Below are 25,858 nucleotides of genomic sequence, written 5' to 3'. Positions count from 1 at the left end.
GGTGAGGAGTGGGTGGACGGAGGACGCGGCCGTGAATCTCATCGTCTCACATCGCGCCGCTGCTAATGGCTACATCTATTGATGATGGCTACAGCGCGTCCGTTCAGGGAGAAAAGATTCATCTTTCCAGAAATGTACAGGAGAAAGACATTGACCAAGCCGCTCTGGCGCCGGCGGGCTTTGGTGTTGTGGACAGACGGACACCCACCTCCCTGGGCTGTAATAGGAAAGTGAAGAGCAATTATTGCGTCACTTCCTGTTCCCTGGTTTGCATCCTGGGGTCACAAAACTGAACTTCATGAGCCTGGTCCTGATCGAGGTTTCTTCCTGGTAAAAGGGAGTCGTGTCCTGCCGCCGTGGCGTGCTCGCTGGTTAGGTTCCGGGTTTTCTGGAGACGATCTTGACTGTGGCAGATGCCACAGGAGTAAAGGAGACTTTTAGATTTCGATAAAGGAGGAGCATCCTGACTTGGGTGGCGACATCCAGAACGGGCGTTAACGAAGGAGCAGGGTCTCTCAAGAGGAACCTCCAGCAGCAGGAGGTCGCCGTGGCTCCCTGAACTCGTTCCACCCGTTGGCGTGGTGATCGATCGGTCGAGACTGAAGATGCCTTTTTGCGAGTTGAGAAAACGGAGCAGCGAGCGAAGAAGCCGAGAACCACCCCCCCACCCCACCCACCCCCTCCCGCTCTCGTCGTCTCCTCTCCTCCTCCCCGGTGGTATTAATTAGCAGCAACACATGAATGAAGGAGGGAAGCCTGAAGGGAGAACAGGTTCATGTCAGGTTAGCAAACACTCTCCCTCCGTCTCTCTCGCTTAGATTTCTAACTTTTCACGCTTAATTCACAACCTTTGAATTTCAGCACGAAGTCCTGTGGAATTCCGAAACGAGGTGTTCGCTTTCCCTCGGCGGCGAGACGGCCGACAGAGGAGGCTGGTGTTGATGCGTCTTAAGCAAACGCCTTATTTCCTATACATTATGATATAGTCGCTTTAGTTGCTCTGCACACAGAAACAGGCAACCAACCCAATCGGCACAATCCTGTGTCTCATCTGCCTCGTTTGACCTGAAATTCCCTCTCTCTCTCTCTCTCTCTCTCTGTCCCAACAGAATTCCATACGACACAACCTGTCCCTAAACAAGTGTTTTCTCAAAGTGCCTCGCTCCAAAGACGACCCTGGAAAGGTAAGCGCTTCCCAAACGGAACAGAATGAAACAGAATGAACGAAGCCTCAAGTTGCTTTCAGACCTCACGTGCGCTCACAGTTTGTTTGCTGTTCTCTGCCGGGCCGCGTGCACGAGCGCAGTAGCCGCGCTTCAGTGCACTTTGTCGCTCGCTACCTAGCGGAATGCTAAACGCGCTTTCCTGTCTCCTCTGACTCTTCCCGGTAATAATGTGCTGCATAGTGTATGAAGCCATTATAGCATCTGCACGTACGCAGGTACACGCGTCCGTGTGTTTCAGTCGGCCCTCGCCCTCTCGTGCACGCGCGCAAACAAGCAACATGGAAGCATTTAATATTTCTCGCCAGTGCTGCTGCTGCGGGTAGGAAGCGGCGTCGCCACAGCCGCCGGTTTGATAACAGCAATTTGTCAAGTCCTCGTTTGTGCTGAATCAAAGAAACTGCTCAGATGGGGAAAGTGCGTAATTACAGTTGATCACTGAAGCTTGGCCGAGCAACTTTTTTTTTTCCATATAAAGGGCGGCAACGGCTGCATTTTGGTTCATCGGAGGGTTAACGCGAGAGGCAGCCTGCCGTAAACCCGCCGCTTTCCACCGAGCACTCGGAGCTACTGCCTTTATTTTTATTTATTTGTGGGGGTGGTGGAGGGCCTCTCCGAGGGGCTCTGGAGCCATTGAAAAATGAATTACGGGGGAAGGAGCTTTCAATAATTTAAAAAGAATCCTTGAGTTTTGGTTAAGGTCTGTGGTCGGCGAAGGCACAAAGATGGAAGATCCGCCCGATTAGCCCGACGTGGACCTGACCGGCACCTTAATTCGCACCGTAGATCGAAGCGGTCGATAGCGCGGCACGGGGGGAGGTCAAGTGCACGTGCGGAGAAGTCGAAGGTGCGAGGCGCGTTTGAAGGCGAGAGAGGGGAGAAGCTAAATCATGCATGTGCTAACGTTAATTGGCTGTGTACTATTCAGTGATGTGGGACTGGGAGACGGGGGGAGGGGGGGGGGGGGGCGGGATGGAGGAGGCGGGGAGCGAGGTGTGTGTTGGTGCGCACGTGTGCGTGTGCGTGTGGCCTAGATGAACCTCCTGAATTCACTCTGCAGCTCTGGTCCTCCTCAGGAGGGAGAGGGGAAAATGAAAAGAGGAGAAATAAAGTCAGACCGGGAGGAAATCAAGGACCTAAAAGCAATTGATTTCCTCCTCTCACATTGTGGGTGTTTATTTTTCGGAGACTGCGGTGTATCAAAAGGATTGCGGTGGATTTTCTCAGGGAAGGAGCCAGGATGCTGCGCCGCTGGAACACGGAACCTTGACAGTCCGACCTCGTACTTATGGCGAATACCAACAGAAACACCAGTTCTTTAGGATTCAGAACCGCACCTTTGTTTATTGGCTCGAACGAACGGAAAAATAAAGATGGCCGCCGCTATTGATCAGACGATTGAGTTGTGCCGGCGTGGTCCGTGGCGGCGGAGGGCCGGCCTCAGAGTTGAAGAAGCACCACATTTCGGGCCTGCCGGACGTACATTTGTTAGTTCCGTTGCACGTGTACAGAAAAGCAAATGAGTGTGTGTTCTTTGCCTCACAAGAGAAAAACGTTGTCATGGCCTGTGGTGGTTTCTCTCCTCAGGGTTCTTACTGGGCCATCGATACCAATCCTAAAGAAGACACGGTTCCGAGCAGGCCCAAGAAGAGACCCCGCTCTGGAGAGAGGGTAAATCTGAACCCTGTCCTCTCTCTTTCTGTGTTTTTTTTGGTCCTCCACGGGGAGCAGAGGTAAAAACGTGTGTGTGTGTGTGTGTGGGGGGGGGGGCGAGAAAGAAGTGCAACGCAAATTTAGAGATGCGATTAGAGATGATGGAGAGGGAAACGTCAAGCTGTGAGGAGGGAGGAGCGAGCGGATTCTAGTCTAGCGTTCCACTTAATTACCACAGAAAGCCCCGGGGCTGCCGTTAGACATATTTCCTCCACCGTTTTTATTTTTTTTACTACAAACATTAATTAATTCAGAGCCTTGTCATCTCGTCTTCCACGGATGGGCCCTTCGACCCCTTTTTTTTACGCCTGGCTTGCACGGCTGGCAGACACACTCTGGGCTGTCACATGGGCCGAGGAGGAAAGAGGCCGCTCTCAAGCGTCGAGATTTACGGCGGCGTTGCCGTCTGAAGAAACAAAGGAAGGTTAGCCAAACACGGCGTGTGGTTTTTGTTTGGTTGTGTTTTAATGTGGGGGTTTTCCGTTGAGCTGAGCCGGAATCTTTCAAGTCTTCCGATGACAGCGGGGCTAAACGTCAGCCACGAGAGCGCGTACGCTCGGTTTAGTACCTGCGCCCAGCGTAATCACCCTCCTGTCTGTCTGTCTGTCTGTCTGTCTGCCTGCCTGCCTGCCTGTCTGCCAGCCTGCCTGCCTGCCTGCCTGCCTGTCTGCCTGCCTGCCTGCCTGTCTGCCTGTCTGCCTGCCTGCCTGCCTGCCTGCCTGCCTGCCTGCCTGCCTGCCTGCCTGCCTGTCTGCCTGCCTGCCTGCCTGCCTGCCTGTCTGTCTGTCTGCCTGCCTGCCTGCCTGTCTGTCTGCCTGCCTGCTGCCTGTCTGCCTGCCTGCTGCCTGCTTGCCTGTCTGCCTGCCTGTCTGTCACCACTCAATTCCCACTCTCCCCGCCCTCCCTCCCCCCCCGAGCCTTCCTCTCTTCACCTCTCCCTTGTCTCCTCTCTAAGTGCCTCTGCCAGCGAGCCGACGGCCCGTTTTCGCTGGGAGTTTATCATAAATTAAAGATTGCATTGTTACCGACCAATCCTCTTACTGTAAGCAGTTTGGGGAGGCAGGGATGCCGTCTTGAACCCTGAAAGGAGTCAGACAAGTGGGGAAAAAACATTGTCCTACTTTTTTGCCTGCTTTTTCCACCAGTTGGAGGCCATCGATTTAGCCCCTCGTCGATCCGCGAAGCCCTCCTCGCGTCCCCGGTCAGCCCGAGTTTAAAAGTACGCTTCAATGACGCGCGAGGGTCGTGCGGTTTTACCCGGTTTCACCCTAACATCCACGCTGTTCAGTTTCAATGTCCGGTGATTTCGGCGCCTCTGCTGATCCGCGCAGCTGCAGCCCGGCGCCGTGACGACCCCGATTTTTTATAACTTTCGTCACATTTCATTTCCCCCCTCATTATTACTCTCCTCCCCCTCAGCACATTTCCATCAGGAGCGGATTCGAGAGGCCTCTGCAGTGACCTGCGATGAGCGCATTTCTTTCTTTTTCACTTTCCTTTTTTACTTGATGCGGCAGGGACGAAACTTCCGTCTTTTCTGACACGTTTCCGCGCGGCAGCCTGGATCCGCCCACCTTCATTGTTCCTGATCTGACCTTTCCTTGCAGGCGTCCACCCCCTACAGCCTGGAGTCGGAGTCTCTGAGGGTGGACTGCATCATGTCGGGAGGGGCTTCCCCCACTCTGGCCATCAACGCCGTGACCAACAAGGTAGGACGCCCCGGGAAAGCGGCGCGGCGCACGGGAGCGGCGGGTTTTGGCCCGAACCGACCAAATCCAGCAGATCTGTGGGTCGTGCAGCTGTGTAACGGAGCGGTGTCGCTGTGCAACGCACGTCTGCGGCGATGATGATGATTACACGATGCGACAGAAACAGGGGTTTACCTCTGTGGGTGGTCAAGGAGCCATGGGGAAAACAGTGTAAGCATTTACTGCAGCCTTCCACTAGAGGGTGCAACAGAACCTAGCACCTAGCGGCAGCCCCCAACAGCAGAGACGGGGGTCAACAGCAGCATCACAGTTTGATCCTCGCCAACCCAAACGTGAAAGTGATTAAATAAATGAAAGAAAAAGATCGAAGGACGCATTTCCTGGTGATACGCTCCTCAGGAATGTTCGGGCGTTAGCGCGTAGTCACGCTTTTTGGCACTCGGCGGACCACGTTTCCACAGGTTCTCACAGACGAGGGCGTGATGCGGAGCGGAGGTCAACACACGAGCGGGACCTCTGACTCCGCCGCGGCCAGCCAACGCACGCACACACGCCTGTGTGCGATGAGGAGGCTTGACCCTGACCAGAGGAGGCGCGTCCCTCCGTGGCCCAGCCCCTCCCTCTCACATCTGTCCGTAAACACTTCAGCGCCATGTGAAGGTTTTATTCCGGTTTTCCATTCTGCTTCTCTCTCGTCTTGACTCAGACTTTCCAGAAAAAAAAAAAAAAAAAAAAAAGTCGAGGCGAAACACTTTCAGGTCCGTTTCATCGGAGCACTTGTTTATGGCAGGTGTGTTCGCCAGCGGGTCGATGTTTCGTAAACACGTTCCAACGTGCAAATGTGAACACTTATACAGACAAATCTGTCCAGAAATCTGGAACAGACGTGTCCATTAGTTGGATATTTGCTTATGTTGTTGACTAAGTCACACATTTGTCTGGAAACATGCCACCCAGGCCTCACAGAGGTTTGTTTAACACTCAATATTTGCCGTTCGCTGACTGATCTAAGGGGCTAACATACATTTATCTCATCTATTATATTAAAAATATATGGATTGATTTCAAATTATTCATTTTAACACTGCGCCGACTTGCCACATCTTGATAAATGCACCTCCGTCACAGACGTCACGTGCACGCTGGTGGTTTCCTGCACGGACTGCAGCGTGTCGGGTCGCCTCCATTACCCGCTAGCTTCATTCTTTTCGAGTTTCTGCGCCATTGAAAGGCATAATTTGACGGGATGACGGGAAGCTATTCCAGCACAGTCATCATTACGCTGGGATTGTAATTAAAGCCCTGCTGAGTTTGCAAGACGGCGTGCAAAGGTTGTCAAGAGCCAGGGGGGGTTAAACTCGGACGTTCTCATAAATCACATTCTTAAATTTCCTCGATACTACAGTAACACATCGGAGGGATTTGTGGGTTCACTCAGGTGTCACCAAGTCTGCTAAAACAGAGGCGATTCTGGCAGGAAAAACCCCAAAAACGACAGCTGTGCTAGCAGGTGGAGCGCCGCCCCAGAGAGTCTTTGCTGCCGTCTCACCTGTAGGCTACGATTTCACGTTCGCCTTTACAATTAAATGTAGCCCGGAGGTAACGCTAGCACGCCGCTGCACCAGGACTCACCGTGAAACAAAACAAGAGGAAGGCAAATGAACACAATCTGATTCCTGAGGCGCTTTATTCAGGAGCCGAGCGACCCGCTCCCGCCGAGTCTGTAACTGTACTCTGAGCGCTGCATTTTAATTGGCGCCCAAATCTCAGTCAGTAAAATCCCATCTGAAGTCAGTTACCTGTCTCCGGGTTGAGACATTTAACAAAAATGAACCCGGGAAGGTGTCTTTGCTACTTTAGCATCTTTGTGTTTATGAGGCGGCTGCATTTGCACCCCCCCACACCCGTGTAAAGCGTGCACGGGTGCGTACTCAAGGTGGATGGTGTTCAGGTTTACCTGCACGTAGATTAGAAAACGAATTAAATTCCAATTGTGTTGTAGGTCGCCTTGTACAGCCCCGAGGCAGAGGGCAGCGAGAGTCCTGGCAGTCTGGCCGGCAGCCTGAGCAACAGCCTGTCGGAGCAGAGTTTGGCCTCCGTCAACCTGAGCAGCCTGACCACGGGCATCAGCAGCAGCGGGAACGTGCACAGCTACACACCGGTAAGAAGTCTTTACTGGCAGCGACGCGACATTTCCTTTGCCTGATAACAGTTGACCCGACGGCGCCGCCGGGTTGGGCTAATTTGATCTGGAGGCGCGTTTGTTTTTCAAGCAGAAGTTGAAGATTAGCTGGGCGAGGAGGCGCTTCAAGGTCAGCCTGCTTAGAGGAACAGCGGGGGCCAAAGCAGGACCCATCCGTGGTTCCCTCTTTGATCCGCTGGGTTCTTCTAGTTTTTTACAGCCCATCGGCTACAGTGTTATCGGACCGGGCTAATTTAATTTGAAATAATGTGTTTTAGTGGTAGGAAAAGGATGGACGGACCGAGGGTGAAGGTGAAGGTGAAACATTTCATGGTGGCTGCTGTAGAAACATGCAACCCTCGGGAGGTGGGGGGTGGTTGAGTTATGTAATCGTGATCCTAGTTAGCATAAACAAGTATTAGCACGCTATCAAAATCACACTCCCCATCAGTGAGGGCAGACGTGTGTTAAGCAGGAGTCAGTCTGTGCGGATAATTCAGCCTTTTGTTTCACAGCAACTGTTAATACCGTTTGTTGGGCTCACGCGGGGGTGCTGTTAATGGCCCATCAGACTCTCTGCTCTCAGCTAACAGTAACAGACTCAACGTCTTCATTGGTCCTATCAGCCCCCTCTGCTGTGTTTGGAGTTTCCTTGATCAGAGCGGTGCGAACGTTTCCTGCACCGTTATCAGGCCCCTCGTGTCGCCTTTCATCACTTTCAGCGTCCTTGAGGTCTGCTGCCGCTCCTCTCAGAACCGTTTCCCTTAGTAACCACATCCATCAAAATTAAACCTCTTATACGTGTCTTTGTGTTTCGTATTTGAAATGATTTTAATGGAGGGGGCAGGAAGTGGATGGATGCATCCGCGCTGTCCTTCAGTGCAGTAATTTGGGTTCCCTCCTGTTTGGGCTCAGCCAAGACAGCATCGCCTCCATCTGCACATTATCTCTTCAGCTTTTCTCCCTTCTAAATTTGTGTTTGCGTCGCCTCTTTACTTTTCCGCCTTTGCATTCTTGACCCCCTTTAACCAAAACTCAAACCTCCAGTTTGAACCACGAAAATGTGTTCCTACATTACGCTGGGCCCTGAACGCACCACCCACCCTCCATTATATTTCCTCCTGTAACAGCTGGTCACATTTCTTAGCATCAATCACCCCCCCGGCGTTAGTAAAGGTCAGCGGGGTCTCATCTCGTTAACCTCCTGTAACCTGGAGGCCATCTTTTTGTTTACCTCCCACCCACCTCTCCCTTCCCCCCTCCTCCCCCGCCGCCTCACACCTCATCTGCGGCTTCGTCCGGAGCGATCAAGGTCAGTTCTGCCTCATTACCCCACGCGGGCGAAGGGTCCGCCCGAGACGGCGAGTTCGCTGACCTGAGCGTTGGAACAGGTGGCGCACGCGGCCTTCCTTCCCTTTTGATTTTCCACAATACAATAAAGCGGAGTCTTTTAAAGGAAACAGCTTGTCCGGCTTTAAATTGAGCTGGACCGACAGGTAAAGGTGCGGCGCTGCTAAACCTCCGCTCCTGTTTTCAAACTCCAGGTTAAACAGTGCGAGCGCAATCAATGGTTTCTGCCCCTGACATGGTGTGTGTGTATGTGTGTGTACACACGTGTGTATGTGTGTGTTTGTGTGTGTATACAATGTTGATAAAACACCCAAACTCCAGGATAAACAGGACCTGACGTGAGTCGTTTTGGACCGTTCCTCAAGGATTAAATGAGGATTATTGAAATAAGTCAACAAATATGGATTCATGAGTCATAAATCAACAGCATGGACTCCGTCACGTCGTGTTTCCTGGAGCGTGCACGTGTTTCTGTGTGTGATTTGATTGAATCCAATCTTTTTATTGATTTCTCGCCCCCGTCCCTAATTTCCTCTCCGCGTGCGTCTCCCAGGCGAGCAGCCACTCCGACTCGTCCTCCCAGCCCCTGAGCCTCCAGCAGCCCGCCCAGCCGCCGCCGCCGCCCCCGCCCCCTCCCCCCGCACAGCCGGCGTACAGTTTGCCCGTCCCCGAGTTGCGGGACAAGCAGCTGTGCTTCTCAGACTTCGAGGACCTGAGCGCTTCGTTCCGCAGCCTCTACAAGTGCGTCTTTGAGCAGTCCTTCTCGCAGCCAGGTGGGTGTCGGCCCTTTTTTTTTTTTTTTGTCTGCGGATAATCCGCTTGCGAGCGCCCGCGCTGCATCTTAATTGACACGGGTTCGGGGAAAAGAGAAAGTAAAATTCCATGCCAGTCTTCATGTGCTTAATTAACTGTCAACCTTAAGCTCCCGATGAAATGGCAACCAATTTACCCGTGCATTCCCAACATTAAAGCGGGCCGCGATTAACTTCTACCACCACTCTGATTCTATTGTGTTTCAATAAACAAAACAATATGTTGTTCCGCATATCTGCCTTTTACAGCTCGCTCAGTCAAATGAGTAAAGGCAATTAAAGGGGAGGAATTCACCAGAAGGAGGAAGCAGCCCTCACGAACACGTCTGCAGTCGAGCAGAGCAGAGGCTTCTGCGGCTTTGATAGCGGCTAATTAGATTGCTTCTAAAGTTTGCGTAGCATCTCGCTAATTGCTTCCTGAAGCTTTCAGGTCAGCAGACCTCCCCCTCCCCCTCAAACGCCGCCTTTCCACCGCTCTTGTGCCACCTCCCCTCTGCACATCCCAGCGTAGGTTCCGCCGTCTGGGAGATTGATGCACTCGGTTGGCTCTGCGGCCGCCGACCCTCTTCGCTCTCTGACGAGGTCCCCTTCAATTTGTGGTCAGTAAAGACTCGCAGGAAGGGTTTGGGGGGGGAGGGGGTCCAGGTGGGTTTCTGCATCCAGAGCATCCCAGATGGTGTCCTTCAGACAGACTCCTGCTTTTATGAGTGTGACATTCCTCAATCAGCTGGTCAGACAAAGGAGGTCCTGAGGAGCTTAAATGAAGGTCTGGTCAGTGAATCGGACTTTACAGGCCGGTAAAGCATAACCACTCCATGATGGCCGAGGGTAAAATCCACAGTGGTGCCTTGGCAGACCCAGCGCGTTAATGGATTTCCTGGTGATTTATAGCTCCTCCGAAAGGTTCTGGTCGCTGACTTTGGAGCTGTGAATACATGCAAAAGTCAAAAACAAATTGTTTGGTGGTGGAGAGCAGATCCGCTGTGCATTAAGCTAAAATGTATTCATGAGAGTGCAGCACAGATGCGGGAGGAGCGGAGACGAGGTCTGAGCGTGCTCCTGATGTAGAGACAACAATGCACCGTTGTCTGAAAGTGTAACAAGCAAGGGAGCTGCCTGGTGTTACAGCTTCCACAGCTGCCGGAGTCCGTGATTAAAAGTGAAACAGATGAAAGACACGCGTGCGCACGCACACACACACACACACACACACAAAAAAACACTGATGAAATTTTTCCTGCTGTGTCCCTGTCAGAGCATTACTGTTACTGTGTGTGTGTACTTGTACTTGCTACATACTGAGCACCAAAATCAAGCTCCACTGGGAGAATAAGGACATATTTGGGAAGCGGGGACATTTAAATGGCTGTTTGAGGGTTGAGGTTTTAAGGTTAGAGCTGGATTTATGTTTAGGGATAGTGGGGTTGTGGGGATGGTTATGGGCTAGAGAATGTATGATGTTTATCACAGCTAGAAGTACAAGGGTGTGTGTTTGTGTGTGTGCGTGCGTGCGTGTAAATCACATGATTTCTACTTCTACTTGGAAACAGCATGATTGAGATGATGACACTGACAGACGAGAAAATTACCGCTGAATTACACTTGTAAAAAAGGGGGAAAAAAGGAAAATAAAAAACAAAAAAACAGGAAGCAATGAGTGTGCAGTGACTCCTCCCCCCCCCCAGGTTTGCTGGGTATGGTCGGCGAGTCGACCCAGCCGACACGGACCGCCTGCTCGTACCAGCACTCCCCCAGTGCAGGAGGCGGCTCGGGCGGCGGCCTCCACCAACACAACCACAGCCAGGCGTCGCATCACGCCCACCACCCGCAGCACCTCTTCCCCCACTCTGGCCACGGCCAGCACCAGGCGCACCCTCAGCACGCCGCGCATCCCCAGCAGCACTCCTCCGTCTCCCACCAGGGTCACGGTGGACAGACCTGCTCCTCAACAGGTAGACGCTTTTTTGCTGTGTTCTGCTGGTTGATGTCGCCCAGCTGCGGCGAGGCTCCATATGAAGGGTGTTTATGAGCCTCGTCAGTAAGCTGCTACTGGTGCAGCTCTGCTGCAACAACGCGAGTCGCTGTTTCCCCTCCCTGCCCCCAGCAGAGGCCACGAAACCAGTATAGAAACATGGAGCTTTTTGTTTTTCTGCCGCACTCACCTGCACACAGTAATGGCATTAATATTCCACTGTCCTCCCACCCTAAGATCCGGGAGCGTTTGATTTGAAGAGGCCCGGCTAATACAGACGGGCCCCTCCAAAGCTTCTCTGAGGCTTTTCCTGCTCTCCCAGTTCCCAGTCTTTGTTTTGCTTTTCTTTGTGCCTCTGCAATGATGCTCTCAGGCCAAAAAGAGGGACTATTATCTAGGTTAGTGTTCCTTTCAACCAAACTGGGGATGATGGAAGTAATCTCTTGATACTTGATGCATTTCTTTTATTTATTTATTTATTTTTATATAGTTTGATGGTGATAAAGGTGCAGAAAAGAATTGAAGGCAGAGCTGCGGTGGGAATTTTTCTGCGTGAGATGTCGCCATCTAGTGGCCAACGTCAGCGACAGACTCCTGTTGTCTGGATGTAATAGGACTCGAGATTAAGCAATTAAGCAATTCTAACGTAGACAATTTCATAATGATAATGAGAGTGACGTGTTTGGTGTGTTCGCTGGTTCCAGTTTGTGTATGTTGGATTTTTTATCCAGGTTTTTCATTAATTCAAAGGAAAAGAATAACAATAATATAGTTTTTGAACCAAAAAAAATAAAAATGTCATGACAAATTGTGATGCAAATCATCGGCAATATTGAAGATTTTATCACCCAGGCAACTCTGAATCCCTCGCAGGCTTGTCAGCCGACTGGTACCCCAACCTGGATTGGTTGAAGGAAAGCTGCCGCATAGCTACCAGCTACAACTGGGCTGATGTAGATCTCTCCCCATTTCAAGGTAACACACACACACACACACATCGCTATATGAGTCTTGGTACCCTTGGTGTAGACAGCATCTGAAGCGAACATTAATAAAGCCGTCGACTGCAGCCTTTTTCGACAGCGAGAATTGATCGGGTGTTTGCGATGCAGATCAGTCGCTTTGATTAAACCATTATGATTCCTCTCTTCTCTTTCATATACGCTCGCCCTTCAGGCGCCACCGTGGTAATAGTCCTGGTCTAATAAAAGTCATTATCCTGCCTCTGAGAGGTTGCCTCTCCTTCTCTTTCACCCTCACGCTCGTCATGCAGCCCCCCCCCCCCCCAGCCCTCCACTCTCGGTTGCATGATGTGAATAATCCAATTAGGCCCCGACTCAGTAACAGCCTCTTATCACGGTCAGCGCACAGCACAGCCGGCACACATCCACGCCATGGATGACAACGGCCGGTCTAATAAAACACCCACACCGGGGCTGCTGCTGTCACTCCGCAGTGTCTGACCTCCCTCAAACCGGCCGCGCCGCCTTCCTCTGCCGCCGCTGGACCACCTCCAAAGTGCACGTGGCGAGCCGCTCGCCACACGCACACACACACACACACGCGCGGGTGTGTCCTCAACGAGAGAGGATGTTTTGTTGTGGATTGCTAATTGCTAAGCTGTCAATCGACATCTGAAAGCGGTTGCTATAGTTATTGCAGGATTGGTGTGTTTTCTTTAAATCACGCTTCTGCCTGACGGATTCAAGGTGAAGAGGGTAACAGTGATGCGTTCGGCGCTCCTCGCCGCCTCATCTGGGGGGGAGCGAGCGAGCGTTGGCGCTTCTGCGTCCCTGCTTTTTCTCACAGGCGTCACAGATCTGACATTATTGTGCTTGGATGCATGTGATTCACTGTTGGGAGACAACCTGGCTAATAACAACAGATGCAGATTGATAAAAATGTGGAAAATGATATATCTGTTGGAAACTGCAGACAATGACATCTGCTATAATTTGGACGCCACGTGCCGCCGGTTTCATCCGCCACCGCCGTGTCCGCAGGTCTGAAGGAGAGCATGAGGCAGGCCGAGCTCAACAACTGGTCCCTGGATGCCGCCCAGATGGCCGACCTGTGCTCCTCCATCAACCAGTTCTTCACAACCACGGGGGTCATCCCCCCTCAGGGCTCCGCCCACCCGCAACCTCAGGTCCAGCATCAGGCGCCGCCGGGGGCGCCGCAGCACGGGGCGATGCATGCGAAGGGTGGCCAGCACGGGCAACACAACCAACACATCAACACAGGTCAGGCAAACCGCGTGTGTTTGTGTGCGTGTGTACGCAAATCTGACAGCCACTGTGGTTACTCCTACAGGGAACATGTACATGGATACAAGACAGAACATCTCCTCTCTGATGGGCCCGCCAGGATACCCCCACATGCCCCCTATGAGCAACACGGCCCCCGCCATGACAGGTGACCTACCGCCACCGCCTACGTCCTTCGGGTGTCAGTATTCCAAATGTTGGTATCGGAGCATGCCCGCGGTCATGTTTATAGCGCGCGGCGTGCGTTATTGTGGCGCTATGTCTGGCACTCTAGTGTCCAGCGGTACCGCGGCGCGTTAGCGGAGTGAGCGAAGGGATTCTGCCTGACGTCTCTGCTTCTGTCCAGGCCACCTCAGCCAGCTGAGCCAGCAGCAGCACAGACTTCCTCTGGGACACTTCCAGGTGAGACGCATGCTGACTGCAGACGACATCCAGGACGACTTTGACTGGGACTCCATCGTCTAAGCCCAGCGGATAGAGACAGGTGGTCAAACTGCTCCTTTTTACCTGCGTGATAAAGACAAAAAAAGATGACAATCCAATGGAACCCCCCCCCCCCCCATGAAGCGATGGTGAGTCCAAAGACAATCATTTAAAAAAATTTAAAAAAAGATGAAAAGAGGCGAGGAGAGGATCGGACCGAGCTGGGACATGAACGCGCCTCGTCGTAAAGCAACGGGACCGCCTGCGGCTCGCTGGAATGTCTCGGTCCTCCCGGGGTCGCGGGTCTCCGAACCGTTTTCACGTCATCTGTGAATTAGTTTCAGTTGTTTGTGTTTCGCGTTTGCACTGCTTTAAAAAACTGGAGCTGCCCGGCTTCTGCAGCAGGTTTTCTTTGTTCGCTTCAGCTCTGGGTCTCTGTGGGCGTAACGGGTGAGAGGAGCTCCACCTGCTGGTCAGAGCAGGTACCATCGTGGGTAGACTTTTAAAGTGGGGGAAACCATTTTCTGCATTTCTGTGTAAATTTGGCCCTAAAAGAAAATGCAGCTATCCCCATCTGATTCCCGCTGTGTTTTGTTCTGCTCTTTATAATGTTCCTACACAATTTATGATGAACAACAGGCAGCGTGATCAGGCCCTCTGCAAAAGAGCGCCTCCTAGTGGTCAACATCTGTAAACATCTACAAGCGACTGTCATTGTAGCTCTTCACAGTAAATCAGTTAATCCCTTAAAATTGAGAATTTGATTTGTTTTGTGTATCCAAACCTAAATTATTCCACTCAAACAAGTGATTTACAAAACACTTTAATTAGCTTTTGCTGTCCATTAGTGGAAGGTGTGAAAACTGAGATGCTTTCAACCATAAATATGCAAAAACACAGAAAATGGTAAACTTCACCATAAACTGCTCCATTCCAGCTTCCTTCACCTAAAAAAAAAGTACTATGCACCACAACTCCTTGTTTTTGTTGCTCAGTTTGTGTTTGCGTGTCGGACAGACTACAGTGCCACGTTTCTCAGGGTGTTAACGTTCACATGTCAGGCTGCGTACGCTTATTGCATGTTTGACAGTCCGCTCACAACTTCTCCTGTTAGCTAACGGCGAGCCTGAATCTCCAGAAAGAGGGTAACCTTCCTTTTCCAGGTTATAAGCTAACGGATACAAAATACTGTGGAGTCAGCTCTCCGGTAGCTCTCAAAGAGAAAAAACCCACCACTAATTCGCCAGTCTGATGGAAAGGAGCCGCTGGTTAAACTGGGACTTGGCCTGCACTAGGACATCATTTTCTGAAAGTATAACTTGGTTTTTAAGGCTTTCTTTTATAATTTCGGGGAAGTGCATATCAATTACGACGGGCAGCGAAGTTCGGGATGCCTCGTTTAAGAGACGACGGGCGGTTTTTGCACAAATGTGAATGATTTGGGGAGCGGAAATCAAAACGACGGACATTTAATTTAACCTCTTTTGGAAAGGAGCGCATCGGCCGAGGGACGCAGACCAGAGTTTTTATTACTGTGATGTTTAATTTTGTCTTTGTGTACACGTGTATAGTCCTGAGTTCAGTACAGCTAAAAAAAACTATATATATAAGCAAAAGAATCACGTAGACAAATTTGTTTGTGTCAAGAAATGAGGAGAAAGACAGTGAATTTGGTCTGAGAACTCATCATGGGAGGAAAAAAAGAGAAACCCGTGTCTATTATTGACATTAAATGCTGTATTGCAGTGACCAGCATATATATTGTGTATGTTTATGTGTTGTTGTCCTTGTAAATAACCGTACATTACTCCTATGTTTGCCCTTGAAAAACAAATTGAAAAAAAAAGAACAAAGAAAATGGAGAGAAAGTATTTTGTTATTTGTCCTTCTGGAGACACGGTGTGTACATACCTTCAGTTTACTGTACATAAGTAGGAGGGGGAAAAAAAAACACGTGATGGCTTTGGCGTTATTTGTGTGTCATAAATAATGTGTGTGTGGCGGTTCAACGGTGGAAATCTGTTTCTGTGTTTAATAAAATGTCATTGACCATTTTTACTGCATTACCCAGAGATCTGCTGTCTCTTTTTCCTGGAGCGGCCCACGTGTGTGTGTGTGTGTGTGTGTGTGTGTGTGTGTGTGTGTTTTTTCATTGGCCCTCATAACTGGCTGTCCAACAGGTGTCAGCCTCGCGCCGGGCCCAGGTTAGTGCCCCCGGACCACCCATAGTCACCAGTCCTGAAAGTCACACAACGTTCTGACTGGGGGTTTAATATTCTGTCTCGGATGAGGGTTTTGGTGCAGGTTTTCTTGGGGCTCCCGACTGTGTTTTTCTGTCTCTGGTTGTTCACCAAGCATTTAAAGCAGCTTGTGCACATTAGCCAGTATCAACCAGTTTCTGAAGATTAAGTCAACGGTCTTTGTGTGTGTGTGTGTGTGTGTGTGTGTGTGTGTGAGTGTGTGTGTGTGTGTGTGTGTGTGTGTGTAAACAGGAGCGCTGTCTTTGCACCACACGTCTGACACGGACCTCTCCACCACAGCCCAGCCGCCCTCCCTCCCTCCGACCCAACCTGCTCCCACCCTGCCCACCAGTTGCACCAGAACCCCTCCTCCACACACACACACACACGCACACACACCTCCCTCTCATGCTGTGTGCCAGTCCTCCTCTCTGTCGACTTCCTCAGTGCCAGACTTCCCTCTTCTCCTTCTCTGCCCTGTGGTCATCCTCACTTTCGCCCGTCCTCCCCCCAAAAAGGATCTAAACTTTTTCCACGCTCAAACTCTTCCTGAAGGTTGCCACTGTTTTTTTGTTTTTAAAAAAAATTATTTGTTTTTTTGGGGGGGAGAGACGTGGAAGGGTACTTAACCCTTCACCCTCTGGCCAGCGTGCGCTCAGCGTGTGTGTGAGTGTGTGTGTGTGTGTGTGTGTGTGTGTGCTCTACAGCGTGTGCAAGCTCTCTGCTGTTGTGGACTCCAGACGGCCGTGAAACATCCCCGCCGCCATGAACGCTCAGCTGCTGCTCCTGTTGGCCCTGGCTGGCCCCTTCTGCGCCTTCACACGTGCAAGTAAGTGAACTTTCTGCCGTCGGCACGGCTCTTTGTCTGCGTCTAATCCCGGTTGATGGAACAAAAACACCCTCTGGAGGCCGTTTGCTCCGGCCCGGATAAACCCCGATTATATAGCGCTCACATCAACGCATTATCTGATCTCCGTAATTTAAAACCATTTTTTCCCCTTTGAAATGACATCAAATATGCCGCTTTGAGCGCTTTAACCCGTACTCATCTCGCTGGACTTTTGGACAGGATGGTTAATTAGCAGAATGTTGGACATTTTCGGGGGGAGGGTGTGGGGGAATCTGGCAGTGACAGTTAAAAAAGACACTTCCACATGGGGCTGAGATATGGAGGGAGGTGGCTGTAACTTACACTGTGCACATTCATCTGTAAACTAATCTGCTGTCTCCCTCTGCCTCCCTCTTTTTAGCTCTTCCTGTTTCTTTCTGCCTGTTTTCTCTTTCTTTCTGCTTCCTGCCTTCACCCCGACCGGCAGCATTTGCCCAGGGGAAGCAGGAAGGCTTGGTATTGGTAGGGGGAGGTGGGGACAAGCCGGGGGTACTGCAGGGCAGGGTAGGGCCGGGTTGCGTGTGAGTATTAATAGAGAGGCTCTATATATACGAGAGGGTCATATAGACAGGAGAGGAGTGAGGGATGGAGAGAAGAGAGGGAGCACCGGGGACGAGATGTGCTCTGAGAGGCACCCCGCCCGCTGCTTACCCACGAGTCGGTAGACCATGAGGCGCCACACCCCTTGGCGTTTACCCATCTTAGGGTGGTTATCAGCCGTTTAGCACTCACTAAATGGGCGGGGAAGGGGAAAGGGGGTGAGGGCCCACATAAAAGAGCCAAATGTATTCCCCAGATATGCAAACATGCTTATGCACGTGTTGTGCCCTCCGCCCTGTGCGACCGCTGCGTCCTCATTGTTCACAACCTCATGAGAGCCGCTGCCTGAGGGCAAGAGGGGCAGATATTGACGAGATTAAAAGAAAAAAAACAAAACCCTCTACACTCAACATAAAAGACAAATTCAGGATAATCCTGCCTTTGAAAACCCTGATATTCTTCCCGGGTTTCAGTCGGAAAGAGTGGAAACAGGGTTCGCGTCACATGCCCGCCTCACAGACGGGGGTCTGTTAACTCCCATGAGCCTGTACACTTAACCGACAGACCCCGGCGTATCCTGTAAAAGCCTTCGCCGCCTCCTCCCCGGCCCTCCTCCCCCTCCGCTTTAATGAGTTTTGTCTGCCTCCCCAGCCCAATAACACCTCCGTTACATCTGGCTGCTGAAGCGAGAGGTCATTGACCTCTGTCCTGGCCCAGCACTTGAAAAACTATAACGCAGGCAGCTCTCGCAGGCGTGTTTGGACAAGCTGAGACTTTAAATGCTTTGGTAAAATACTGTATTTAAGGAGACAGTTATATAATTCACTGGACAAAAAAGGTCTGTGTTGGGAGATTAACCGAGCCACTAAAGCGCAATCAAATTAGGATTCGCTCATCGGGTGTGAATTCCAGATTATTTAGAATGATTTGAGTTGAACCTCGAAAGAAAAAAGAAGTTTCTCCATTTGTACATATACTCAGAAATACATTAACGTCCACACAGCACCTGCGTGGGTTCAAGTTGAGAAAGTGGAGCTGCTGATACAGAAACACCCCCTCGCCTCCGACAGGGTGATTTATGTTGTATTTAAAGGCTAAGAGAAAGTGTTATGAACAGATTCCACAACATGATCTGTTTATGTAGGTTTTTTCCACAGTGATCTCACCTTATGCCCCCCCCACATACACACACACACACACACACACACACACACAAACACACACAGTGATAAAGCTCATGTGGGACCTGCTGCATGATTCGGAAAACAGTCCCAGCCTTCCCTCTGTTGCATCTGTGATAAGCCCAGCTGGGAATATTCCACTCCCGACTGGCTCCTCTCTAAAGTCTTCCTTGGGTGCAGCTCATGGCACACCCCAGTATCTCAGAGTGGGAGTGTGGGGAAAGTATCGCGGCATGGCATCTCACCACAGCGCGGGGAGGGGTGGGGGAGGGGGAGGGGAGGATCTGGGGGCATTTCGCTCCTCTGGTGCAGCAGGAACATTCCTGGACTCTCCAGGTGGACAGCTCACACTCCCTCACACCCTTTTCCTCCCACACTGCCGTGTGAATTACCAGTTCTGTTACACCAGCACACACACACACACACACACACACACACACACACACACACACATTTGCTGCATATAGTTCTGTTCATCCCAGCAGCTCAGTGCCAGGCAGGTACTGGAGGGACTGGGACGTGGGCGGGGCTTAACTGTGTGCTTTTTTTTATTTTTTCAATTAAAAATGGAAACAAAAGGGGCAACAATGCATTTGTACAGTATTGTCGGTTGATTTCCCATCTTCCTGTTACAGATTTGCCACATTCCTGATCCCCTTTTATTGCTTTAAATACAATTGCAGCCCTGTCGCATCCTGCTACAGACACAATGACTCACTGGCTTTCTGCTACCGTTTGTTTATCGTGTGGATGATTTCAGGGTGTTTCATGATAGGGAACATGTGGTCAAACTGATGTAATCGTGGGGGAAACGATCTGGGTGGATTGCAGAGAACTTTGGAATAATAAGGACAGCGCCACAGTTACATAAACGTCTCTCAGTCTGGGAGCAGGGAAATGAAACAGGCCTCTTCCAAGTTGGCCGAGGTTTGACTCGGCGACGGGTTTGAGCGGAGGACACACGAGAAGCACGAGTGCCGCGTGCTGACCCGGAGAGAAGCTCTGGTTTTGGAAGAGGGCCTCATCAGCAGAGGAGATCCTGTTCTCCAGCTGACCTTTGTGGGTTTATTTACACGCATGTGGCGCTCAAAAGGACCTGCTGCAGAAAAATTCAAATTTGGGATCAGACGATGTGAAATCCATAAATTGTGTCCACTGTCTCTGCAGCGAGAAACTCATTTTGGGGGCGTGGCGGCGGCGGGGAGAGGAGTACAGATGTGAGAGGGATTAAACAAAACCAAAAAAGAGGATGTGGAGAGCAACGGTCCTGCTCCGCTGTATTTAGGATGTGAGCGCAGTGGGGAGGGGGCTAATTGTGGGAACGGGTCACATATTGAAGCAGTTGTTAAGAGGGGAGATTACAAATAGCGCAGCATTCATCATCCCTCACAGGCCTTCCAAACAAACGGTCCGAGTCACCGTCACCCCTCTGCCACAAGTGGGAACAAATGTTACGGTATATTTGTCCAACCTGCTAATGAATAGGGTAGCTAAGAGGGGGCTGCACAGGTCGTAAAACACAGCTTTATTTTTACCTCAGTTACGCATTTTCAATAATCTCAAGTATTTAGAACAATTGGACAAAACAGAGACGGGGAGGGCGCGACGTCAGCGGCTAAGTTTAGAGACATTATGTTGACTCTAGAGCAGGAATGCTCCCAGGGGCAGGATTAATGAGTCTTTTTCAGGACCATATTTCTCCTGATTTAACTGGAGACAGCAATTTCATGGCCACATTGCAGATGGCAGGTCCCAAAATCTGAAGCAGCCACGTCCAGCCTTCAGTTGTGGCTGCTGGGACGGCAAATGGGACTTAGTTATTGGAGGGGAATGATTAGAATCAAGGCTTCGTCGCAGTCCAAACCATGATGAAAGAGTGTTCTTCTTTACAGGGCTGCCACGCTCAAACCTCCATTTTATTGCGAGCAAAGAGGACTTCAAAGCTCCGCGTATTAATTGATATCCCTCGTTACGAATGCTGGACAGTTACCGAGCAGCTGGTACGACTGGTCCACCTTTTTCTTTCCACGCTCTCGCCGCCTGCTGCAGGAAATGAGCCATTATTTCGGCACGCCAGCACAGCAGCGCAGATTCTCACAGACAGGACAGTGGGGGAAGTTGTCCGTCTAATGATGAAGTCATGGGGTGTGGCAGTGATGATGTCATGGTGCCCGTGCGCTGGTGATTATGAAGAGTTGAAGAACGAAGAGTAGAAGTGTTTGTTCTGCTGTGCAAATATGACAGTGGATCTAATAATCACGTCGATTCATTGTGGTTACTTCAATACTTGAACAAAGTTGGAACGCAACACGTTTTGCCCCCCACCAGACATGCTAGCAGCTGGGCTACTGTTCAAAGAAAACAGGTAGCGTGACCGGAAAGTCTCTGGTTGTAAAGGAAGCCTAAACAAGAAGATCTTATCTAAATTCTGCCTCTCCGATGCTAAAATAAATTGGACAGGCAAGCGTATTCAATCCAAAACACGTTAGCATGTGAGACAGGAAATGCACAATGACAGGAAGTAGAGAAACAATACAGGAAGTAGCATAAAAATGTGGGCAAAACAGCAAGCAAACACCCATCCATCCACTAGTGTCTTAGATTGTACTCATGTTGGTGAGCTAAGGTTTGATTTCTGTCCCTAGGCCCAACACTAATCCCGACAAACACCGATTCTTCAGTCATCCAGCCCGCCACCTTGTACAACTCAGCACCCCCCAAAAGCAATTTTGTCACCACCGGCCCTCCTCCCACGGAGCCAGATGTGGTCGTCCTTGAAATAACCGCAGCACCAGCCGCATCCGAGGTCCCCCCTGAAATGACCACAGCAGCAGCCGCATCCGAGGTCCCCCCTGAAATGACCATAGCAGCAGCCGCATCCGAGGTCCCCCCTGAAATGACCACAGCAGCAGCCGCATCCGAGGTCCCCCAGAAAGTGACCATGGAAGCAACGCCAGAGGTGGACCTGAATGACACCATGGTCGCCAGCCAGCAGACGGAAGTACCCGGACAGCTGCTCAGCACCCACGCTGCCACTGCGGAGACTGCAGCTCCGACCAAAGAGGCGGAGGTGGTCCAGACATCAGGGACGGCAGCTGCCACGACCGAGTCCATTGGCTTTCAAAAACAGACAGGTGAGGAGCGTGCACGGCATGCATGCATGCACGGGGTCAAAACAGCGAGTGACTGTGATAGTTATCAGCAGTCGTCGGAATAACGGACCAACTCTTATTTTTGGTTTCTTTGGCCTCTCTCCTACAAAAGGACTGACTTCCGGTCAGGCGGTTGGCATCGCCATTGGCGTCTTATTAGCGGCGGCCTTTGTCATCGCCGTGGTGATCGTCGTGGCGAGGAGGATGGGCAAATACTCGTGAGTACCTTGGTCTGTGAGGAAGCAGACGCTGTTACTAATGCCATGTGGTGAGTCACCTGTTCTGGCCTTTCTGTGGCTGCGCTGGGAGACGGCGAGTGCACGTAGACTTTTACACGAGATGCACGAACACGAGCAGTGACGTAAGCACTCAGAGAGGAGGGAGATAAAGACGCCCCTGTGGAGCCGCTGCGTTTGGCCCTGAAATTAGTTCATTTAGGGACTGGCTGTCTGAACCTGATGCTGGAGTCCAGAGATGATAAAGCTGTCCTCTTAGTTTCATCTCGTCTTTTTTCGGCATCAGAAGACTAAAAACCACCAGAAGGGAAGCGTCTTGTCCTTTTAACCTGTCCTGGCAGGGCGTCATCAGCTCTTTCTCCCGTTGGTTAAAGTCTTTATAGATATTCCACTGTGATCAGCAGTGCAGTGGCGGCCACTATGGGATGTTATGGAAGGCAGTGATGCAGCTTATGTTTCCACTGTGGCTGCCTCAGTCCGCTGGCCCCCCACACTCCAGTTATGGCACAGATATCGTCATGCGATTATCTGCTTGCATTAACCTGCCGACCTTCTCTTTCTGTAACCACACAGCCCTTGAAGAAGCAGCAGAACCATCCAGAGTTCTGAACTACTGAGCTGTGACGTCATTTCCGAGCTTCAAGCCGAGCAGGACGGCGGAGTTACATCCAACCTGGACTATTGACAAAATAAGACTTTGGGGGGGACGGAGGGTGTCTTTTGTGTGTTGATGTATGTACTGCATGTGTGCAGAACAGGAGGGCAAATGCCCTCGCCGCCCCCAACCCCCAACCCCCCCCCCCACCCCCCAGGCCCACTCCCACCCTCAAAATAGAGGAGGAAAAAAAAAAGTTGACCTGACATGTTTTGCGAATAGATTGATTTATATTTGCATGAACCTTAAAGCATCTGAAATTTAACCCATAGAGAAAGAACGTATATAGAACCCAAGGGGACTACACGCAGTAGCATAATGCTAATAACACTTTCATACCTTGCAGTTGCGTAGGCTAGCGATCGACGCTGAATACCATCAGAGTACAGGCAGCCACCGGGTCATTGCCGAGGCAAACGGACATTTTGAGCAGCCCCGGGCCCCACGTCACATCCAGGCGTTGTCCAACTGTTGAAGCACCGTGTGCAGAAGTTGTTTCAACACGTGTGCCGTGGACTAGCTCGGGGCTGACAGAAAGCAAAGGCACCCCCTTTTGGAAGAGTTAACACCACATTCTGCCCACTTTGACACTGCCGTATAAAAAGCTAATACATATCTGTGAAATTTAGCAGAAGGGTTTGTGCCACTGTCTCTGGTATTCCTGTTTAGTTAGGAGCATTTTAACATTTACACCGCGTTATTATTGACTTATTAACCACCACCCATTCCAAAAAAAAGGCCCAAAACAGAACAGCTTTGCTGGCTTGCTATCCATAAAGGATCACACACGCACACATACACAGGCACACCCACACAGCTAGTTGATATTAACCACAGCGATAGCGTTGTTTTGACAGCGCAGTCATAGCACATTCTGCTGATAGATAGATTACCAGAACAGCGATAGTGTGGATGATGTTAGATAGCTGCGCTTAGTTTCAGGGCACGGCAACGGCGTCCATATTTTTTTCCGGTTGTCAGTGTTCCTCGGCTTATCTTTGCTCTTTAAATGTGCGCGGGAGGAGTGCACTGTAAAAATAAAATCATTCATCCAGCTTAAGTCCCCAGGTTTCTGTGAAATTTCACCTTTTTTGGGGGGGGGTGAAAAAAGGACAACTTGAAGTAGGTTTTTGACTTATTCGAGGCATTGTGACTCTTTTTCTCCCTGAGTGGAACCAGTGAGTTTGTTTTTACAGTGAGAATTAATGACCCCCCGCTGGCTGTCGACTCTGCAGATATTTGCAACGACGCGTTTTGTTTCCACCTTTCTGCTTTGCCACACATCATAAATAAGTTCTAGTTGTTCTGTCTCATTTGTCTGTAATTTAAATGCAGTGGTTTTGTTCGTACCGTTTCAATAAAAAAGGCAGAAACTCTCCACCAAATTTCAACGGGCCGCTCTTCTTCTTTGAAAAGTGAAGTGGTTTTACGAAACGCCTTCGCTCTTCCGTTAGCCGCTTCCCGAGGGTGTTCCACTCACATGATTTGGCAGCGTCCATCCACTTGACTCTGATTGGCCCATTCATGAAATGCTTCAAAAATTTAAGAAGGAAAACAAGCCCCCTGTTTCAGCACCAAATATGGCGCAACACAGCCTGGGACCGTTGAGTCCGTTGGGCCCTCTGACAGTTAGGTGTGTTTGCTTTATGTCACAGAGTGCTTGTTTTTGTTCCTGCGACGCCGAAACCAGGAACTCCTGAAGAAAACTGCAAGCCGCACAGAGATGCTCTGTAGCTGACTTCCTCTCCTCCGTGTGGTTTTAGGCAGCGGCCCAATGCCCACCTCCCCGGCTTCATAACTGTTTAGCTCTCTCGCTCACCTCCCACCGCTGGGAACAATGGAGTCTATTGAGAGAGGCAGATGGCGGGGCCACGGCATCGGCTCACCGTCGGTGCTCCGGGGAAGGGGGGAATGCTGGGAAGCATCGTTGGGTGGACTCACTTCCTGGGTGGGCTCAGCATCGATCATTTATGTAGGAATGAAACTGTAAACAAGGCCCGAGTCCCCCTCGTGACAGTCATCCAGCAGAAATCTCCTAGCAACGTGGAGACCCTAAAAAAAGCCTGCGATTTAGTCTCGTATTTAATTACCTGCCTCTAAATACTGCAGACATAAATACGGCTGTGTGGACGCCCTCGTGTGTCCTGTATATATGAAGGTACTTATTAAAACGTGCTGCCCCCCCTCCCCTCCCAACACGCAGGTCGGGAAAATATACAGGAATGCTTAAATATGAAAGAAATTTCACAACAAAACACAAAGCAGAGAACTAAATCGAAGCACTTCAGGTTCTCACTGGAACTGGGAGAAAACTTTCACAGGTAAATCAATCAGTTACTGCTCCATGTAAGTAAAATTCATCAGCGACTGCGATCTAAGTTGCAAATGGACCCCCATCAATATTTGTACGAAGGTTTTACTGACCTAGAGTGGCTGAGATTATGATACACTAACGTCTCTGTGAAAACACCCCTCATTTTGGACTAGACCATAAAAGAACAGTGTTACAGCAAATAGATGCCGTTGGCCGTGTTTTGAATCATTTTTCAAAGCCAAGTTCCCCTTTAGATCTCCATCCTGTGAAATAAATAGCACCACTAAATATTGATCACATCGGCAGTTAGCTGGCGTAAGCTCGTCATGTTAGAAACAGTTTTAAAACAAAAGCTCTCTTGTTGGAAGTGGAAACATGACAGGGTGACGACCGGAATGGAAACAGAAGTGTTTTTGAACGGACTGGAATGAGAACACACATGTCGGCATGTTCATGCTCACGATGTGCTGACGTCCTCCGTGGCTGGAGCTGCTCGGCGTGCCACATGTCTGGTTGCCACAGGTCTGATGTCGTGACATAAATGACAGCTGATTGGACAGCTGATGGAGGCCAGAGCGCAGAGGTGGGGGAATGAGGGATGGGATACAGTTGGATGACAGGCAGCTGGCGTGTGTGTGTGTGTGTGTGTGTGTGTGTGTGTGTTTGAACGGCAGAGGCTGGAAAGCAGTGAAAGATGTGATTTAGTTGTGAATGTCGAATTGAATGTGCTTGGATAATCTCCAAGCAGTAATTAATTTTGACCTTCAGTCCTATAAAGACTCTTCAGGCATACTCGACATACCTGGATCACAAATCTATGTACAAAAAGCTGCCGTTAAAAGCTGCAAAAATGATCTCTTGCTTTCTTTTTCAAGCATCAGCAGATATTTGGTGCCTGTTCAAATACCGCAGGCTGGATAATGAGATAAGAACAAGGTCTCCTCTTTGGCACCATCAGACGATTTTAGAAGTGCTTTAATGATGTGTCTGTGTATCAGAA

The 25,858-nt window shown here is 50.4% G+C and overlaps 1 protein-coding gene across 6 annotated transcripts in view; it reads left to right on the top strand.

The window, feature by feature from the left end:
• LOC130529523 (forkhead box protein J3-like) overlaps positions 1–23,929 on the top strand; it is a 42,196-nt gene extending 18,267 nt beyond the window's left edge. For 4 of the 6 annotated variants that reach the window (XM_057039848.1, XM_057039847.1, XM_057039845.1 and 1 more), the window contains 13 exons: positions 1,110–1,184; positions 2,811–2,894; positions 4,544–4,645; positions 6,648–6,806; positions 8,731–8,950; positions 10,675–10,941; positions 11,835–11,936; positions 12,965–13,204; positions 13,275–13,376; positions 13,575–16,720; positions 21,147–21,635; positions 21,766–21,871; positions 22,463–23,929. In XM_057039848.1, the coding sequence (XP_056895828.1) occupies positions 1,110–1,184; positions 2,811–2,894; positions 4,544–4,645; positions 6,648–6,806; positions 8,731–8,950; positions 10,675–10,941; positions 11,835–11,936; positions 12,965–13,204; positions 13,275–13,376; positions 13,575–13,693 (1,470 nt within the window). In that variant the 3' untranslated portion in view covers positions 13,694–16,720; positions 21,147–21,635; positions 21,766–21,871; positions 22,463–23,929. The remainder of the gene's footprint in view (positions 1–1,109; positions 1,185–2,810; positions 2,895–4,543; positions 4,646–6,647; positions 6,807–8,730; positions 8,951–10,674; positions 10,942–11,834; positions 11,937–12,964; positions 13,205–13,274; positions 13,377–13,574; positions 16,721–21,146; positions 21,636–21,765; positions 21,872–22,462) is intronic. The other 2 variants (XM_057039850.1, XM_057039849.1) reach the window with 2 other exon arrangements.
• The last annotated feature ends 1,929 nt before the right edge of the window (positions 23,930–25,858 follow it).

This window comes from Takifugu flavidus, chromosome 8 (assembly GCF_003711565.1).
Source record: "Takifugu flavidus isolate HTHZ2018 chromosome 8, ASM371156v2, whole genome shotgun sequence".
Classification (NCBI taxonomy): Eukaryota; Metazoa; Chordata; class Actinopteri; order Tetraodontiformes; family Tetraodontidae; genus Takifugu; species Takifugu flavidus.
This window is presented reverse-complemented; position numbering and strand designations above follow the sequence as displayed.